At 32.1% G+C, this 21,832-nt stretch overlaps 1 protein-coding gene across 7 annotated transcripts in view; it reads left to right on the forward strand.

Moving 5' to 3' along the window:
* Itpr (Inositol 1,4,5,-trisphosphate receptor) overlaps positions 1–21,832 on the forward strand; it is a 131,633-nt gene that overhangs the window by 55,279 nt on the left and 54,522 nt on the right. For all 7 annotated transcript variants that reach the window (XM_071892514.1, XM_071892515.1, XM_040724324.2 and 4 more), the window contains exons 3-5: positions 1,408–1,520; positions 9,123–9,209; positions 9,392–9,568. In XM_071892514.1, coding sequence (XP_071748615.1) covers positions 1,408–1,520; positions 9,123–9,209; positions 9,392–9,568 — 377 coding nt within the window. The remainder of the gene's footprint in view (positions 1–1,407; positions 1,521–9,122; positions 9,210–9,391; positions 9,569–21,832) is intronic.

Consider the following 21,832-nt stretch of genomic DNA (forward strand, 5'->3'; position numbering starts at 1 on the left):
ATATATAAATATATGTGAGAGATTGAAGCCATTCTTGAATCATTTGACTTGCATAATGCGTAGTCTCAGCTCTCAAGTCATGCTTGTAGTATATTAAAATTGTTGTTATGATTATTTTTCTGTCTTCCTCAGTCATACACTTTTTATCATCATAAACTAAAAAGTATTCATTATGACACTGATTTTCACAGTACATATTTAGATGGGTATTTATATTTATCTGGTTGAAATAAGAGAAGTGGTCACCACTATTTGACAAAATATAAAAACAATAAAATTATATTACGTAACATTAAACAATGGTAGTAGGTAGGTCCTCATTTACCCGGGAAATGGTTGTTGAGCAGGATCCTTGGAAATATCGGGATACCTGTTTGTAAATAATAAAAACTGTCAAATTTAAGTGTGTTTTTTTTATACTTTAAGAATTTCAACTAGTCTTACCCATATATTATCAACTATCATTTTTGTTATCTGATCACTTACAGCAAACGAATTGGATTTTTAGAGGCTGCAAGTCTTTTTTTATTGTTAAAAACTTAAATAGTAGGTGAAGAACAACCTGAATTTTTGAGAGAGCTGGGTATATATATTTTTTTCTCAAAGGAAAATTATAAGCATCTATAGATGCTTTGGTCTTTGTTTTGACACCAGCACCATCAACTATCGGCCTTGCTAACCACATGAATGATATTGACCATACTTAGAATATAATACCATGAATTTTACTTATCAAATGTACAATAAATTCCTTGTTTCAAATGATTCATCACATTTTTTTAATTCAAACATGTACACAACATTTTTATGAAAAGTCTAAATAATAAAAGGGTTTATTTGAGACTTGCAAGAGGAAAAAAAGAAAGGCATAGACTCAATGTCACTCCAGTTAATTTTTCTAAACAAATTCACGCTATCTTAATACTTCTTCATCCTTAATGCATACATACCTAGTAAATTTGATAAGGGAATAATTTTTTGTTGTATGTAATGAGATGCTAAGTAGGCAAGGTACATGTTTAGAAAAAATCATTGTGATAGTCAAGACGAAGACTTGCGTGTCATAATCGGATTAAGTTATTTATTTGATGGTTATTGCTTGTTTATCTCTTTATGTATGTACATTGTACCTACGTACACCGCCACTAATGATTATCATAATAAGTTCAGGTTGGTTGTATCAAGTTACAACTTTTAATCATCACGTGTTAACTTTTCAGTTATTGTGTTTTAATAAAAGTGTGGTCAGTTCATAAGTATATCATGATTACCTATATACTTATTTTAGCTCATACATAAATATTTTCGTCAGCTGAAATCCGTATTGTCTACTCTCTTTCTTTCTTTTTATGACCTTGTCTCAATGCCATTGTTACTTAAAATGAAATTCCTTTATTTATTTTTCAGATTGTCTCTTTAAAATATGCCCTATGAACAGATATGCCGCTCAAAAACAGTTTTGGAAGGCTGCCAAGCAAAGTGCTGCTCGAACAGATCCCATTCTTCTTAGAAGGCTTCATGTAAGTACACATTATATATACACATTTAGGTCGAGAAAATGTGTTTAAAGAATGAATATTGTGTATCATTGACTTTTTACTAAAATAATATATATTTTTAATGATGATGAATAATTAATCGGTTAGAGCGTCCTCTTTCTTGTATGATAATTTACGGTATATTTTTTGTAAGCTATTGATCTATAGATTTTTGCCTTTATTAGTGTTTTGATAATTGATTTAAATCATTCGAATTGAATCTTGCGAAGCATTAAACCATTATTAGACTAAGACTTATTCTATTGTTGAGAAGAATTACGTAATTGGCTTTCTTAGTTATTTTCATGCCTTTTTCGTGTTATACTTATTAAAAGAAAGTTTGAGAGAATTAACAAAGATTAAATTAATTAAAAACACGTTAGCATTTTGACTAAATACATTTGTATTTAGCAGAAGGGCTGCTACTCGCTGCCGATTGTAGTCCTGGTGTCCCAGTGTTGGACTGACAGTGGCTTTTAGGACCTCGATGATTGGATGTCGGGCACTACAGGTCTTCCCCTCGACATGGTCCCAAAAGATGTAGTCGAAGGTGTTGGCATTTGGGCTGTAAGGGGGCTGAAAGTGTCAAAAAAAAAAAAAAAAAGAAGAAGCTCAACAGAATTCAAAAGAGTCTTCCAATGAAGGAGATGGGTTTCTTTCACAATTGGGGTTAAAACTAGCCTCTTCACCCTAACAAGGTTTAAATTCTGAGATCTCTTGCATAGGCCCTCATGGTGATTGGCGTGGGCTGTTTTTCTTTAACTCATCTGGGTCCAGTTTTTTTTTTTGTCAGAGCCATTCTTCCTCACCAACTTTTTGGAGTTGCTGACGAATTAGACGGTGGTCCTGGAGACACTCCACTCCTTGGAGTGCGCGAATGGGAACTCTTCAATCATGTTCAAGTGTCATTTTCGGAACTTCTATGTAAGCTAGAGAGCTCAGGTGTGTTTTGTTTTGTTGTTAATTTTGTATGCTTGAATATATCGAAATATGAATTAACTTCAATCACTCAGCCTAAATTAATAATGGAATGATTAATCAATGGACCACCCGCTATGATTGCGACCTCATCTCATGTTATGAAATAGTCACGGACGCATTCATTAGTATCTTAGTTATTCACTTTAAAAATAAAATATCTTCCAAATGATAATTATCAGTATTCATTCTATTAAATAATAAAATATAAAATCAAACGTTTTTCCCAACTCCGTTGTTGGGTTGAGATGGGATCGACTTCATGTCCTGTTATAAGGGTTGATACAACCCTAGTATCACTTATATGTCGGATTCTTTAAATCTTCATATTTAATAGGTGTAATTAACTAGTAGTTAGCCAATTACGTAATTCTCTCTATTATTTCTCTAAGTAATGCTTCCTATACTGAAGACTCGTTTCCGCCTTCTTGAGCGTTATATAATAATTTTTGGACGAATCCTAGAGACGTATTTTTATTTTGATCTGTAAACAATCCTTTCCTTTAAAAATATGCGCAAGTTTTAACAAATTTTAATTGTTTATGTTTGGAAACAAATTGAAGAAGGAATTTTGTAAATGTATTCGACATGTTTTTAAAATGTCATTTTCCTAGTAATATTTTTTTCTATAAATAGTTCATTTTAGTTTTTACTAAACCATATTAAAAAGAAAGGAATGTTACAAGTATTTTTCTTTCAAAATACGGCGTAATGCTGATTGTATTAACGACCCATTGTTTATTTAAGTTTTTACTCATGTGATTGATATTCTGTAATGTACAGGAAAGCTCTTTTTTAATATTTGTTTTTAGAATGTAGACTTCTTGCAGATATTTGAATTGTGTTAGTATTAAAATTGGTGTTATTTGGGTAGTTTTATTTTTAAATACGAGGTTCGTTTCAAATGTCCGTCTAAAGCCCGAGAGATTGGCGCGTATCCAGGTAATGTTTAGTTAGTAGCATCGCTTGGAGGAACACACGCCAACTATCAGCCAGATAGGTCTATTTTTTTCTGTGCCCATCTCGAATTGGAACCCTATCTCCATTAATTTTGCCACCACAACTTCTGAGGACTGAGCTGGTGCAATGTCGTGATGGAAATGACTTTTTTGTGGGGCAATCATCCGATTTTTTCTTGCAATTCAGTTTTCCAACAGTTCAATAATGATGAATAATATGCACCTGTAATAGTTTTATCCTTTTCCAGATAGTCGATGATGATTATTCCTTGCGAATCCAATAGACAGTGCCAATAATCTTTCTGGCCGATTCCTCGATTCAAACGAATGCCAAACAGAATAAATAGACCAATCTGGCTGAAAGTAGTTGTGTTTTTTTTTCTTTTTCCAAAAGATGCTTCTAAATAAACATACCTTGATACGCGCCAATAGCGCCATCTCTCGGAATTTGAACGGATTTTCAAACGACCCTCGTAATACTCATTCAAAGTCTTTTATTAAGTAAAAAAATTGATTTCTCTTATTCAGGTTATATGAACTCTATTTATTAGTGCTGAAAGGTGCCAAGTTGCCATTTTTAAATAAAAGACCCTGACTGGTGCTTTGGCGTCTATGATATTTGACAGACGCCTAAAATATATCTGATAATTTTCCCTTCAAATTTATAAGACAGGTAGCTAATTTTAACATGGGTATTAATTATTATTTATTAATTCAAAAGTATACTCTCAATGTGCGTAGGTTCGTGTCTCGGCCGTTCCTAGGGAAGGAAGCCTATTTAATATATATGGACTCAAAGAAGATTCCTAGGTCAGAAAGTGTAATTGAAATACATACTATTATGTTTACTTATACTTCCTCATTGCAAATCCATCTAATCAATTAAAGGAACATTTAAAAAGATAAAAGTATCATAGCCAGTTTTGTGCCATTCCTATCCTTGTGTTTTACAAAATTTGCTCAATGATTTATGAAGTACTTTTGTCTTCTAGTTAATGTCTGGCATTTTTTATAGGAGTATAATATAGAAAGGATCATAATTTTCAGATGATAATTTTAAGTAATTTATTTATTTCAAGCATTGATTCTAACTGTATTAAATTCATTTATAAATTAGAATGTTTAAAATAATTCGTGAAATATTTGATGTAATAGAAAATTACATTACGTTGTCGTTCATTATATTACCATAGATGAAAATAATACTATCGAACGGTATGTTAAAAAAAGAAACCGAAAATCAAGTTGGTCACACTGACCGCTTGAAGAATATTTTGGAGGAGAGTAGCTTAGCTGTCATGACGTTTCATAAATAAACGCAAACTCTGTATCTTGTCATGATATAGGCAGGAATTAAAGCGATGTCCATCCAACATTTTACTCAGAGTTTCAACAAGAATTTATACGTTTAAACACATTCATGGTTACACTTTATAGTTTATAAGTATAATATGTTCTCTTCTCAAGAATGAAAGGATAATGAGAACGCCTTTAGAAAATAAAAATAAAACATATTCAAGTATCAACTACACTACAAAAGTCTCTTCCGTTATAGTATTATTTTCATCAATGATTATTAAATGTAACGTTCATTTCAAATTATAGCACAATGCATTTATTGATTTTGCCAGCCCTAAGGCGCTTATATATTACCATTAATACGGATACTTTTTTTTACCGATTTTCAGCACTAATACCCAGGGCTCGAGAGTCCTTAAAATTAGCCACTAGACAGTAGAGCTGATCAATTTTTTTACATGCCCTATGAAAAGTTTACTTGCCGAGAATACCACAAATATTAATTCCTTTTTAGATTAGTACAAGGCAGGTAGAGAGATACTTTTGTTTTAAAATAAGGTTTGCCTTTTAAAAATATATTTAAATTAAAAATCACACATATTATTTGTTTTCAATGTTTATTTGGCGTATGGAACATTGATACGAGTTAATACATACTTATGATTTGAAGGCAAAATCATCTGTGAATTTGAGGTATTTAAGGTACGGCATTACGTAGATAAACGGGCTAGATACGGATCATCTTACACTAGGCCAACTTGTGCCCCAGTCTAGCATGGCTGTCGAGCCCTACTAATACTTACTTATTTATTTTTTAAATATATTTTATTCTTTTTGGAGAAGAAGGTAAGTTAAATTCATTCCCAGGATATATATATTTATTTATAATTAACAAATGCATGCATATTAATTTCGTCATGCTTAAAAAATATGTCTATTAAATTCCATTATTGTGAGTAGCAAAATATGTCTATTTATATTGTGGAGACAATGTTCTCTAGAGAAAATGATATAACATCATACTTTTTCCCTCAAAGGATATGTCTATGAATGTACAATCCACATGCCACATCATTAAATGTCTGTTGAGTAAGAGAATGCAAAGGCTCTATTTTATTGATCAAAGGATGCATTAAGGTATGTGACTTTGTCATAGAGATATAAAAAAATAGAGTGATAATGTGAAGAAGTAGTTGACGCCGTCGTTGTTGACAAAACATTCAAATTGATGTAGTAATAAACAGGTTTGGTAAGAACATGATGGGCCTTCAAATATTTTCAATTTCGATCCTCACTGTATGTATTTTATATTTGATTATATATATTTTATGGTACTCTTCAGTTTTCATAAAAAGAAGATGATTCCATACAAGATTTGGAGTGATTGATGTATAAAAAACTATAATTTCCATTGTTTGTTTGTTTTTTCCACTAACTTTTGGCTTAAAAAAAATTCCTTTTTTTTCTTGCTCAGGGTATGCACCTAAAAAGAGAAAAATAAAAAAATACAGTGTGTGTACTATATTGGTGACCAGCCCGTTGGGCCTAGGATGCTGAAACTTTGCATGGGGGTCTCTTTTGAATCTGGCCGGGCAAAAAAGGAGTGCCAATTTTATGGGGTAGGGGTCATACAAAGGGGCCTTATTCTATACTCAAAACACCCAAAATATTTTTTTGGAGCTCAAGGAGACTAGAAAGGGGATTGAGTTATAAATCAAAAAGTGACTACCGTCTCAAAAAACAAATATAGGAATAAGTACGCTGCTCTATAAATTTATTCAATTCAAAAAATGGATTCCCAATGAAATATTGGATTAGTAGATAAAAGGAAAGTTTTTTAGTAATTTGTCTCAAGATTCGTTTACATATAAATTTGACACATGAAAATTGATGTTTAACTGAAATATCTATCATTATTGGAGTCGATCCGTGGACTGAGGATGAGGCGGCAAAAGAAGGTCACATCTAGTTAAGTAAATCACTACACCTTTTTCTTGTATCTACTATGAACCATTACAGTAGGAGGAACGTAATAGTTATCAGGGAGAGGAACTTTTATGTCATCAAATCCATTAACTCATGGAACAAAAAATTACTATTAACATAGGAGAGTCGTTTGAAAAGTCCGAGAGATGGCACAAATGCCGTGTTTCGAGGTTATGTTTAGTTATTTGCATTTCTTGGAAGAACAAACACCATTTTTCAGGGAGATCGGTCGATTTCTTTCTGTTTGGCATTCGTTTGAATCGAAGAAGTGGAGTATTTTCAAAAAATGGACGGAAAAAAGAATTTATGTGTTGATTAAACTATACATTATGAAAGACAAAACGCCTCAGGAGACTAAAAATAAGCTTGATAACCAGTATGAAGACTATGCACCTTCGATCAGAAATAAGTGCTTTCAAAAATATCGATGTGATCATATGTGCACAAGTGACTTTGTACGGTCTCTGTTGATGTTACTACTCTAAGAAATGATGGATGACAGAAGAGTGAAGGTGACTGAGATTGCTCGTGATGTGGGTTTCTCGAGTTGGAACCCTATCTCCATTACTTTTCCGACCACAACTACTGAGGTGTGAAGAGGTGCATTGTCGTAATGGAAAATGACTTTTTTGTATGCCAATCTTGGGCCTTTTTCTTGCAGCTCAGTTTTCAAACGGTCCAATAACGATAAATAATATGTTCTTGTATTAGTTTTACCCTTTTCCAGATAGTCGATGAGGACTATTCCTTTCGAATCCACAAGACAGTCACCATAATCAAACAGAAAGACATAGACTGATGTAGATGAAAGTTGGGTTGTGTTACTCCAATAAATGCTACTAACTAATCATAACCTCTATACTTTGCACAGTCTTCTCAAACGACCCTTGTACATAAATAAAATATACATTACAAACTCCAATGATTGTCTAATCCTACGTGGAAACTTATTCGAGCAATGGTGATCGATTGACTCGAGATCCCTTCTCTTCCTACTCCAATAGCATATTCTTCGTTTTGCAAAGTTATTTCCTTAAAGGTTACTGGTAACCAAAATTTAAATACCTGTCCCCTTCTTGGATATATGTAAGTTAAGTATCGGGACTGTCTAAAAATGTGGTTATGCAGACGTATATATTTAATGAATGCGGATAATCCGCAGAATCAGGCATTTGTTTTTGTTATCGAATATCTAAAAGAAATGTTTAGAGTGGGGACGCAAAACTTGCAGTAGGATGACTAAATATAAACAAACGTTTATCTTATGGAGTCAAGAAAAGACAACTCAAGACCAATTTCTGAAGTGTTAAAATACCATATTCATCTATATTTTTTATTCAATATGGTAACAAAGGTAAAAAGAATAATATTGCATTAGGAATGAGAAAACATCCCTGAATTCAAGATTCCTATCTTGAAAAATATTCAAAATATTTATGACACAGTGCTTGGGATCGAAAGTTTTCGTCGAATGTATACAAAATGTTTGGTTATTTGTATTAAATAACAGAGTAATTATCTTACTTTATTATCCTCATTTTATGAAAATGTCGCTGAAGTGAGGGTTTCCGTAAAAAAATACAGCCGGAAATGATAAGAGACGGGGTATACATGAATATCAATATTTTAAATTTATAGATGTGGATATAGATGATTCTAAATTCTGGACAATCCGCTGTTATGAAAGCAAGGGTTCGATACATTGCGAGGAAGAATTTTTATTCCGACGTATGCTCAACCCCTACCTTGGGTAGAGCATTCAGCGAACCTTAATATCTAATAATAGTTTGTTAAAAAGCGTATATTTAATGTATTTCCCTTTTCCGTTCAAGTCCATGCCATCTACATAGGTACTTATTTCATTCTTATTCTGCCATTACTTTTCTAATAAAGCCATTTCTATGCAGATGGAAGAGTTCATTTTTCTCCTCCCTTCCCCATCTTCTCTAAATTGAAAATTTATATGCAACTTATTATCCATTTCCAATATATGTATGAGTATATGTATAAATGGATGAGGGTTTGTGCGACCTACTTACTAAGAGATTTAAAGATGTCATCATCAAGGAGGTCCAAACTTCTTTACACATAATCCTCTATGTATTTATGATTTTGAGAGTCATTGCTAATTATTCTTACTTTAATGAATAACCACTGCTATCGTTCGTTGAGCGTGACTTGCTGTTGTAATTAGTGCGCTGCGTATATGGCCTCACTATAATTATAAATATTTTATTTATGTACTTAGTTAAGGTCATGAGTTAATAATATGTAAAAAAAAACATATACAGGATAGAAAGAAAAATGCTTATTTCTAATAAATCTTCAAAAGTACTGACTGTTTTATTTTTTGTATTTTCAGCATGCAGCAGAGGTTGAGAAGAAACAAAATGAAACAGAGAGTAAGAAGTGTATGGGCACCACGATTCAATATGGAAGTGTCATCCAAGTAAGTGATATACCCATAAATAATATGTATGTACATTCTAAAGATTATGATTGACCGACGTTCATTGTCTGAATTGTCAGGAATGACCATTTTTAATAACTACATAAATAATATTTAAGCAATCAAATCCATCTTTGTTATCAGAACTTATATAAAATGACATGTCCTTTGTACCTTTTCAGTTACTGCATCTCAAGTCCAACAAATACTTGACAGTCAATAAACGCCTTCCAGCTCTCCAAGAAAAGAACGCAATGAGAATCCACTTGGACGCTGCTGGGAACGAAGGCTCCTGGTTCTATATATTCCCTTTCTACAAACTCCGTTCGAATGGAGATAATGTCGTCGTGGGGGATAAAGTAAGTATCTCTCTTTTAAGGATCAGATCCGTCAAAATATGTAAATCGTGAGAATTGCCTTTGAATTTAAATGGATTTTCATGCATTTCATGCATGCATACTTTCAAGGCATGAATATGTCAAAAGGTATCTTATCTTAGATTAGAGATTAAAGGAGGGGAGGAAAGAGGAAACTTCTGCCCCTAGATGATTTCCTTTTATTGATCGAGCTTCAAACTTCTCTGAATTCAAGAACAGTCATAGCTGGTGTTGTATCCGTCCTTATTTAATCGGACTGGTCCTATCAGTCATTGGGACCATCTGTCCTGTGGACTGTCAGTAATAGAACTTTAAAAAAAAAAAAAAATTAAAGTTGAGTGACGTCACGAAGGACCGAATTTATAGCATTTTAGAACTAAACTGAACACGTCTGATGTCTTCATTCCTAAATATGGACCTACATAACACTAGTCATATGTATACATACATACTTACTATTAATAAAAGAATCACCATAATCATACGTTCTGATAATTTAAACTTGACTCTAAGACCTTAGTTGATGCGTGTTGCGTTAATAAAGAAAGAATTACAATCAGATTTATTTGATAGTGTTGTACGTATTTGAAAATACAATAATAGAATTGATAAGATTTTGAATGTCACATATAAAAAAGTTGAACATAGAGGCATCATGTCTATTTATTCTTCATTATCCATAGACAGACTTCAATGCTTAGTTGATGGATGAAGGCAGTAGATCAATCCTCTGATCAAAGAAATACATATATATAAATAAATAATTATAATGATACAGTAATTGGACAATTGAAGTCATTTAGGTAGAGAGTCTATTTACGTGACGTCACAATTAAGAGACAGCGCTCTCAAACTAGAGGAAAATATACTAATCTTTGTTATTAAATGTAGTACATTCTCTTCATTTGGAACGTGAGTAAAAGCACTCTTGATAGATTCAGATTGTAACATTCCCTCTTTTTTGAGTTAATTGAGAAACAAAAGTTTAGTATGAATATACAAACACAAACTCCTTACATATTAAGGTCAATGATTTATAAATTAATCATCTATAATAATTTTACATTATTACATACACACGAAGGGGATCTTTTCCTTGTCTGCGAGAAATTTCTGAGAAAAACATATTACTCGGGAAATCTCACATTTAATCATTTTTAGCATTAGCTTCCTGTACTTAATATCTTCCTACATAGATACTTGATTTTAGATAAAGTGTCTCACAATTAAAAGTTAACTTGGCTCAGTACTCCACTCTTTATGAATAATTCATTCTTTGCCTGCATTGAAAAGACTTATTTTACTTTAGTATATTCGTATATATACCTCTAGGAAGGTATGTAACCATTAATTTGACATTGATTCCAATGTACGAATACATGAAGAAAAGAAACCCCACTCAATTCTTTCATATCACTATTATTATTATTATTTCCAATGCATGGCATCAAATTCTTAAATGGTATTTTCTTTTGTGTGAGTGCCAAAAGGTTTCAACTACTCCGTCATTGATTGTTATCTATCTCTCTTATTAAAAGTTATTAGGAGCCCAATTAAAAGATTTAATTTGACTCTTAAATTAATTCTTCTTTTGGTTTTATTTTTGCAAATCATTCACCTAATATGTGTCTCGTTCAATTTTTTGAATTACTCCATGTAATAGTATTTTATTAAATTGTCACATACTTTCTTGTAATTGATGTTCCGTCAGTGTCATTATGCATTTCATCGTGAAGAATTCAGTGCAAAAATCATCATTAATTTTGAAATGTTTGACAACTATTGCTATGTAGCCCTTCTATCAGTCGAGTTGAAAAATGATGCTTATTCGAGGGATGGATTAGTATTCAATGCAAATATTTATATATGCATACATTAATTTTGCTTCGTTTATAAATTACTCAATGAATTCAAGCAATTACATTAGGGAGGGAAGGATAAACTTGATTTTGAGTACAGAAGAGGGATGAACACCCATCTTTTTTTCTCTTTTTTGTTTCATATTTTTCAAAATTTAATTTGCAATTCAATGATTGTTTTTCCCCTTCAAATAACTTTTATTCCATTTTGTGTTTATTAGGATAGATTAAACGCAATCACGACCTCATATTTGGATGTTTGCCGTTGAATATGCATATTTGATGTACAAGTCCAATTATACATATTGTTGTTGTTTTTTTTTGCATCAAGTTATGAGGATTAGACGTGCAGGAGTAAGAGAAAGATGTAGGTATGTGACCCCCTTTGTCTTGTTAATGTCAACTGAGTAGACATGAGTAGAGTAGAACATTTTATGATGGCTTTTATAAGGCTGTTAGTTAAAGAATTTCAGTTCATAAAATCAAGAATTGCGTTGTATTTTTGTGGGTCCTTCAAATTCAAATTTGCTCATCGGTGAATACCTCTATAAATATGTTGATAGAGTGTACGTGCGAATGACCTATTTGGCTTATTACCAGTTAATTTGGGGTTTGTTTGTTTGTTCACTTTTTGGAAGAATGGTTGAGAGATACAAAATGGATGTGATCTTCATATTTTTGACAAAATGTATTGACATATTTTTTTAATAAATATTTGATTTCGAGTATCATAATAAATACATGTGATGTAGGTACTATACGGGGCTATGTATATATAATATGTTTATGTTATATTTTAAATCATGAGTCAAGTTTTAAGATGAGGAGAAGCAAGGTAAAAGGGAGAAAGTTTGTACTTTCTTACTCCCCTTTCTTCATCATTCTCTCTTTATTTTCTACTTATTTTTATTTCTTTCAAGGCGTGAAGGAATAATACCTTTCTATTTCAGCACAACATTTCTTTCACTTCCAAGGCTATATATTTTTGTGCTTACCTATATATTTCATCGGGGTATACATACATGTGTGCTAATATTAACAATTCAGATGGCAGATAATCTATCATCCATGATGTTAGAATTGGGTTTATGAAATCCTTGACTCTTTCTGTTTAATGTGAATGTAACTGCTAAAAACATATGTAATACTATTGCAAAATAAACCTTACTGTTTCAATTTGTCCCCTTTGACAATTTATTTTTCGTTTATTTCAAACACATGCAGTTTAAATATGTTTTGATTATCCCTACGGAAAATGTTTTTTAACTTCTCTAAATTTTATATTAGTTTTCACATACACAGGACGACATGCAAACAGACAGGTAGTCCCAATTAAAAAAAAAAAAACTAAATTTGTTTTAACACGTGACACAGTTGTATTCTCGTACAATCATGGGATTATGCTATATATGAACAAATTTACATCGACAGCCATTATTTCCTTCTGATAACTCTCGCACATGCGTAAAGCACAACTTACATGTCCCTCACATTCGTAAATGTAAACCGTGATAAATTAATTTTAAAAATAATCTAAAGTCCTGATACAGAGAGCTGATCCAAAATTAATAAATGACTTTGATAGAATCAATAAAAGACAACTCAAAACTTATATGTGACATCTTTCAATAGTATATTTTGTATTCAGTATGTCCTCATTCACAAGATGCACCAAACTGCAAAGTCTAAGGGGTTGAGGTTAGGGCTGGAAGAAGGCCAGAAGTAAGTCATATTGCCGCATAAGTTTTGGTTCTTCTTGACTGTAGAATGCTATAATTGGCTTTTTGATTTTGTAGGCATTCCGGATGGAGATACCAACGTTCTCTGTACTGATAGCGGCGCACAGGATATCGCACATGCGTTACCTATTTTGATGTTACTCAAATATCTTTACACTTAGAGACAAAACTTGTTTGTTTTGGTTTGAGCAATTGTTTGGCTGTGTAATGAAACCTCGTTGCTAAGAAACAATGAAATGAAGTCTTAATTAAATGTTACTGCAAGTTTTGGGTGCCCACTCTGTACATTTATGCTAGAATTGCTGAGTAGCCATTGGTACGGGGGTACTGACATACTTAAAACGATACTATACTAAATTGATATTGAAAATGGTTCTTGCTACCATATTTACAGCAAAAATAAAAAAAAATCCGCCAATGACGTAAATAAACAAATTTTTGAATTAAAAAACTGTCCTTTATAAAACATAGCAAGAATGGAAATTGTTTTTATGACGTCATCAATTTCTAAGCTGGCCCAAAAATATCAAAATATCGTACCTACTTTTTGTATTGTATTTTGGATTCGTGACATTACTATTTCAACTATTTTCATCTGTAGATTTAATCCAAAATCCTTTGCTCATTAAGAAGAACAAATTTTTGACTCTTGAAAACCTCTTCATAATCGGATCATGCAACAACCTACTCATCAGTTTAAAAAAAGCTTCTTTTTTTATTAACTACATAGCTTGACTTCCATAGTCTTTGGACCTACTAGAATTAACATTGGAGATACATCCGGTGTATTTAAATGATGAATATACAATAGGAATCTTTTTTTTTTCAAAAATAACAACGATGACTAACAAACAAGTGTTTGGATTACACCTTTTATATAAGCCTAATCTATCTATACATTTGTAATATGTACATCATTTAAGATTTGTCAATGTGATTTAATATTTTGGAAATAAATGAGTTGATAAAAATAGTAGGAATCTACGAAATCACCCACAATTGGACGTTTCTTGTGTAAGGCAATGGTTCTTTATTGGGGTTCGGTGGAGGTCAAAGATCCATGGAGTTTTCGAAAAAAAGTCATTCTCCGAGGGTATAAAAATCTTCATTTTTTCTATTTGAATCAGAATTGATAGTACATAAGGTAGTAGTGAATTTTTTCTCAAGGGTGAACTCTTTGGATATTGTTTTTTTTTCACATTTAAGGAGGCATGTACCCGTTCACTTTTTTTTTAAACTTTCTATTCACCGTTCATTTTTGAATTTATTTATTTATTCATTTAGTATTTATCTAGTATAAAAAGTCCAACCTACAAAATACTCATTAATATATAAAGCCCTTTTTGTTTATCAATACATAAAAATGAGCCTCAAGGGTGTAGCTTATTTAAAGGTAAATAGGCAACCCCAGGGGTCCTGAAATGTTAAGGGCTTCAATGTACTGGTAAAAATGATCACATGGTGCCCAATTTATTCAAAAAAAAAAAAAAATTGAACAGTTTCAAAATAGTCTCCAGGCAGTTTTTTTTGGGCAGCCTCGTAAAGTGTCTTGGGCCAGTACTTTTATTCAAAAGCAATCTCCAATTTATTTTCAACAGCCTCCTTTTTTTAAAACCAGCGGAACAGACATATTTTCTCACCTTATTTACTAGCAAGGCTATGCAAATACCAGGTTCATTAAGTGGTTGCCATAATGGGTGCGAAGAAAAAAAGTAAAGCCCGAACCTAACCCAATTTTTTTTGGGTCAGGCTCAATTTTTCAAACATGATAGTTGGACCAAGTTGTGCCTATAACGCTCTGTCCTGATTGGGATTTAACTTTTAATTGTCAGGCCCAGTCGGGTTTCATTTTTTTTATTTTTTTGTTGAGGCCTCTGATTTGTTTTTAATGGCTTGCTGGGTTTTTTTAAACGTTGATAATTCCTTGTATGTGTTCATCTCCCATATACCCACAGTAATCTTAGTTTGTCTATAGTGTTAACCTGTTCAGACAGGTGGGTTCTATTATTTTAAAGGTATCCTGTATAAATAAGTTTGCCCCGCACATCATACTTTCTTTTTCTATCTCGAAATTGGAGACAGTGACAGAGGATAGTTGAAATTCAATTCTGGCAACCTTTTAATAATAAGGAAATAACTTTTGTAGGTCAACACAAAGTGAAGAGAAGAATATATTGATGGATGAAGAGGAGAAGGATCTCTACTTTTTCGGATAATTAGCATTTCGAAGGGTCACGAAGTTAAATGGAAGGTCTCATTGTGTGAAAAAGTTCTGAATTTAGCGTTTATGGAGTATTCGTAGGAGGGAAGGGGGTGAGTTACCTCGGAATTCATTTGTTGACTGAAGGATGAGGCCGGAGGAGATCATATTTAACCATGTAAAACATCACCACGACTTTTCCTTATATCTACCATGAATCCTAAATTAATTTCAGGAATACTTTGCACCTGAGTCGTACTGACGTTTTTCTTCTTTGTCATCGATGAACTCGGATAAGAGGGAATTCAATGTCTAATTGAAGTATTTTTCCTCTTATTCAAACTTAATTATTTACCACCTAATAATAAGTCTTAATGTTATATTACATTAATTATCATTTGTTTTTGTGATGATCTTATCGATCATAATTGTTGGAATAAGTTTAGAGGTAGGATTATACAATCATAAAAACATTTACTCTATATTTCTATACCTAACAGCTCTACAATAATACTAAATAAGTAATAACTAAAAAATAAACATGTCTATTATTAATACTATAATTTAAATTAAGTTACTTATTTGAAAGATATGAACAAATCTAATTTTAATCATATCATATCATTAGTTTAAAGTCTATAATTATGTCCCCTCTTCAAACTTAATTATTTGTTTGTAACCTATATGAAGTGTTACTATAATTTTATCAATCACAATTGTTCAAATAAGTTTTTATGTTTCACCGGGAACAACTGTCATTTCTGAAGAAGTCTACTTGAAATATTATTCCCAAATTGGACTTGTTCGATACCTTTGGATCAAAACATTTTCTTTTGGAAGGATTCTGAATTAAAAGAATTGGAAATTTGCACTTCTTTAATTTAATGTTTTCAATTTATTTTAGAATGGTTTTTTTTTCTTTACTTAAGTATGCCCTTCTACACAATGAGACCTTCCATTTAATTTCGTGACCCTTCGAAGTGCTAATTATGTGAATAGCTCAGGAAGAAGTCGAGATCCTTCTCCTCTTCATCCATCAATATATTCTTCTTTTCACTCTGCGTCCCTTCGCTTGACGTACCGAAGTTTTTTCCTTATTATTAAAAGGTTGCGAGAATTGAATTTCAACTATCCTCTGTCACTGTCTCCCATTTCGAGATAGAAAGAGAAAGTATGACTTGTAGGCAAACTTATACAGGATACTCCCCCTCCATTTTTTATTATTATTGTTAGCTACATTAATGCAAGACTTTGGGGTGGGGGTTGCTTGCTGTATGAGAGGACAAAATCAGTCTCGAATCACTTGTCTATATTTTTGACTACAATCCGACCTGAGTTCACTGATCCGACCAGTTAAGAACTGCATTTCAACGGCATAATTATATTTGTGCTGTTGATATATTTATAATTTATTTTGTATACATGTCTACAGTTTTTCATTTTGTACATATTTTAACTTTATATTTTCCATTAGCTTTCAATGTTACATTTTTAATTATTTATTATATTATTGAAGGTCTTTATTTTTTCTCAGAATATAATAAATGTCTAAGGCAAATAATATATTCAGCTGTGTGTGAGAGTATAATATTGAATATACATATTATTGGCTAATATCTTGTATAGGGACCAAATTGATTCTTAATGGCCCTCTTCGATGTCATACCTGATCGCAATATCATAATCAATCCACCACGATTTACTAGGCTCATTCATCATTTTATGAAATAGGGTATTCTAGCTTACTTAAGATTGTAATTTTCTACGTATTTATTCATTTATAATTATAATGACTAAATATTTCGTTAAAATCGGGACTTCTTCTATCAGAGAGAGAAAAAAAACCACTGGGAACCATTGTAGGTTCCTTACAAAACTACAAATTGTGTGGTTAGCAGAGCTGCAGAATCAGAGTCGTGGAGTCGGATTAGGTGACATTTTTGGTGGAGTCAAAGTCGAGAATCAGAAAATTTGTAGCTACTCCGGCTACAAAAATTATTATAATATATTTAAACGAAACTTAATCATAATCTAAGGCGATTATTGAGTATTCGTATAGTTATTTTCTAAATGGCTATAAGTTATAGGTATTATGTACTAGTAAATTAGTTAACTTATTAAGTTAACTAATTTATAAATATACTTCACAAATTTCCAACGTTCTTTATAGTTCAAACAATCACAATTCCCAAACACTTCTAAAGTCTAAATTATTATGTTGGGTAGAGCATAGCCACTGGCCATGTTAGATCATTAATTAGGATTGTGAATAGTCAATGTCATCAGAGAAAAGTGTAACATTGCAGTGAGATGTTGGGTTCATAGTGTATTATCCAAAACTTAAAAATGTATGTATTGGCAATAGATGGATTTTGATCCATTTCATTTCTTGTTCATCTAGTTAAATATCATATATTCCAAATAATTTATTTATACATAGCACAATTATTTACCACAAACAACTAATAACTACCTATAACTATAAATTAAATCCATATTTAAAGTATATAGTCTCAAATGACTAGATAGTACTTATATTGGCTATCAAACATATTACTAAAAAATAATAATGTGTGTTGGAGTAGGAGCCGGATATTTTATATACCAACTCCATAGCCCTGGGGGTTAGAAATTAAAAGAGACATAAAGTCAAGACCAGGGATGCCCTACTTTTTAATATAATGAGCCATATAACCTATTAAATTAAATTGCATGAAAAATGGCTCCATAAAAAATATATTAAATGGATATTTATTTCAAATTTAGGCCAAATCTAATATTTCAAAACCAAACTGCTTCAAGAAAGAAAAATCTTGCAACCTTGTTCAGTGGCTTCCACATGATTATATATATAATTTGGAGGGGGAAGGGGAGCATAAAAATTTGAATTTTTGCTCAAATGACTTATTTTAGGGAAGACATCATTAAAAATTTCCTGTTTTCGCATTAAAAATTTCCCCCAGAGCGGTAATTTAAAAAAAAATTATTTGGGAGTCCCTACAGCCAACCCTACTTCCCCACAGATACCCCTGCTGTGAGAGTCTCAGAAAATACGAGTTGATGTCAAAAAAAAAAAAAATGTTTCTACGTATTATGTGCGTTCTACTCGTTTTGAAGTTGTCAACGAAAAAAATCTCTTGAATTTCATTTAAAGCCGCTAGGTATAATTAATTGTTCAACGTGCATTATGTTCCAAGACTTTCTCACGGCCCGGCATATGCTGTGTACCTACAAATTGAAACTTAAGCTCCAGGTTGTACCAGCTGTAAACTGTACGTCTCATAATGCAGCCTTCAATGAATGCACCAGCCATTTTAATTATCCACCTAATGAAAATTTATGCTATTATCATATATTAATATTACTTATTAATTTACTCGGCTAATATGAGATGATTTTTCAAAATTCTCTATATTTTTTAACCTAGTATAGTCATGTGGCTGGAAATTCACAGTAGTTGTTTTATATTATAAATTCTTAGGAATCGTCTCTAATACACAAAAATATTTGAAGTAAGACGTCTTTTTTTGAAGACCTGTAATTGGTCCATACTACACCATACTCATGATGATTCGGGCTGCCAAAACTACATTAGTATAAACGAAACTAAATTGGATTATTGTTTTTTAATTTCCAACTCATTAGGTAATAATGCATAAACAGTTTTTTATGATTGCCAAAATGACTTAGACAGCAAATATGTATAACGTGTGCAACAAGTGTTTGTTAGGCTTCATATACAGGGTGAGGACTCAAAAATTAGAATCCTCTTCGAGGCCGTCTAGCCTCAGTTCTAAAAGTATGACAATTTTTACTTAGCGTCATTCAAAAGTACTGACAAAAAGCGAATATTATAAACATGTTTTGTTTATATTCGATAATCTTTTTTTCGAGCAACAAGCTCGAAAGGCAGAGGATGTGCTATCTCCTCCGCGCAACAGTCGATCTCCGACAGAAAGATTTTCACAGAAGACGCTGTTTTGAGCAGGAGAAAGGATCGCCACTAGGCTAAATCAAGAGATTGGGTAGAGGCAACCTTCAGGACCAAGAATCCTGCTTAGAGCATTGTCCTTGGCATTGTGGCGTCCGTTTGAAGCAAAATGCATCCCTACTTCTTCAAGGCCAACGAGAAAGTCAACACGGACGTCTATTACAAGGTACTTAGGTACCATGTCTTGTCATGGTTGAAGAGCACGTTCCCCAAGGACAACTATGTGTTTTCACGAACTTCATCAAGGCCAGCTGTGCTTCTGTTCGTCTCCGTATTGAAGCCATCATTTAGAATGGAGGGGGAGATATTAAATAAAAAGTGTAGAAAATTATTGAAGAACAAGGAATTTGATGTTTTTTTAAATATATATATATATATATAATAAATAAATAATTGTATTTGTTTTTTGGAATGCATTTCGCGACCCTGCAACTATGTCTCGAGATCCCCCAGGGGGTCGAAACCCCTACTTTGGGAATCCCTCTACTAAATAAGTCATAATGTACACTTATAATTACATATGTTTATAAATAGAGGTATTAAGAGTAAACATTTCGTTATTTTTGTACAATCGGTACTAAGCGATTATGCATGCTTTTTATTATTCGTATTAAAGGGTTTAATCTAATAAAAATCACTTGGTTACCCTCTTTTCCTTAACGAATACGAGTTTTATGTAAGTAAAAAAAGTTCTTCTTCATCATTTAAGGCCTTATTATTACCATGTATTGTACGTATAATATTGTGCCTATATATGTACAGTGTACATATTATATTGATAAATAAATATGTAAATAACATCTTATCAGCTGATAAAAGAACGTTGCATGCATTCCATTTGCTCCACACATTTTTTCTTGAAATTTTATCAAAATAAAATATTTCTAAAAATAAAGCCTTCCTGTTGGATTTGATCTTACTGAGTAGTTGTCTGAAGATGAAATAAGCAAGTTTATGGGTTTGCATTTGACATACATAATATGTAGTATTTTCTGAGGTTTTTACGAGTTCGGGTCAAGTCTTTCCAGGTCTAGATCAGGTCGAGTAGGAAGTATTCATTTAATGAGGCATCAGTCTGTGTCGCGAGTAAGAATCTTCAGCTTTGTGCCTTTCTATTTTCATTTTTTACTAGTCTGAGTCAAGACTCGAGTCTTTGAGAGGGAGTTTAAATCAAGTTTATACAAAGTTTTTAAAGTCATCTCTGAAGGATAGTTTAATGAGACTTATGTACGGCTCAAATCCAGCGCAAACATTATTAACTAATTATTTTATATGAATGAGGAGTTCAGCTCAAATTCAAAGAAATGGGTAGAAAATCTTCAATAATGAGACAAGATGAGATCTCAAAGGATTGTCTCTTGCAGGAGTAATTATTATATTATTAATGCAGTAAAAAAGGATATCTAATTTCACATGCCAATGAATTTATAAGGTTTCATCTTTTGGGGAGGCTTAGCCCCAAAAATTATCAGCACCGTAACACAATTACTTATATAAATTGGCTAATTATATATCATAAAAAAAATTTGGGGGCTTAAAAAAACGCCCCTGTTTGTATACATAATTAATATGTGTTATATGGCTGGATTGTAACTGAGTAGATATGTATAACCTATGTTTGTATATTAGATAAATCATTACACACTCAGCTACCTTCTATACCTGATCCAATATAGGTAAATTGCCTATTGAACATTTATGTGAATATGGGATAACAAGAATTCAAATTATTTACTGATGACTTAACACTATTTATGGAATCTTTTATTATATATTTTATGTGTGTGTGTGAGGAAGTTTTATGTACCTATATGATGCATGTATGTACTTAGATCAGTAATTATATTATTAATGAAGGGGTGACCCACCTGGCTACCTGTCTGTATCTTCTACTTTCTTTGTCATGGTTTATACTTATTTATGTACGTACTTTTTCAAATAATTTTAATCAAAGGAGGTATTTAATACTTTGGTACGTACATACCTCATTGGGAAGACTGTACATAGCATCTATAGATTAAGTATCTCTGAGAAGTACTTATTAATTATTAAGTAGACATTCCATTTTATAGATTACTCATGAGACACTCGAATAGAATATGTAATTATATGCAATGCAGATGTTAATACTTTATGTATGTATGTAGGAGGTACATAGCTTTATCATATTAAATGTATGTTGTACCATTTGAACTCTCTTTTTTTAGCGATAGTTGACATATATTTGATTTATCTAAAATAATCAATTCTTTCCTCCCCTTCCTCATTTCTATATGAATAAATAAAAAATTGTCAATGTAACGCCAATGTCTTATAAAATCACGTGTATTTATCCAATCTATCATTGATTTTATTGGGGAAAATCTATAGACCAACAAGAGATTGATAGATCAAGACTAAGAAGAAAGAAATAGTAGGCATGAACTATTTCAAATGTATTAAGGGGTCATACATACA

The sequence above is a fragment of the Lepeophtheirus salmonis genome, chromosome 13 (assembly GCF_016086655.4).
Source record: "Lepeophtheirus salmonis chromosome 13, UVic_Lsal_1.4, whole genome shotgun sequence".
Taxonomy (NCBI): Eukaryota; Metazoa; Arthropoda; class Copepoda; order Siphonostomatoida; family Caligidae; genus Lepeophtheirus; species Lepeophtheirus salmonis.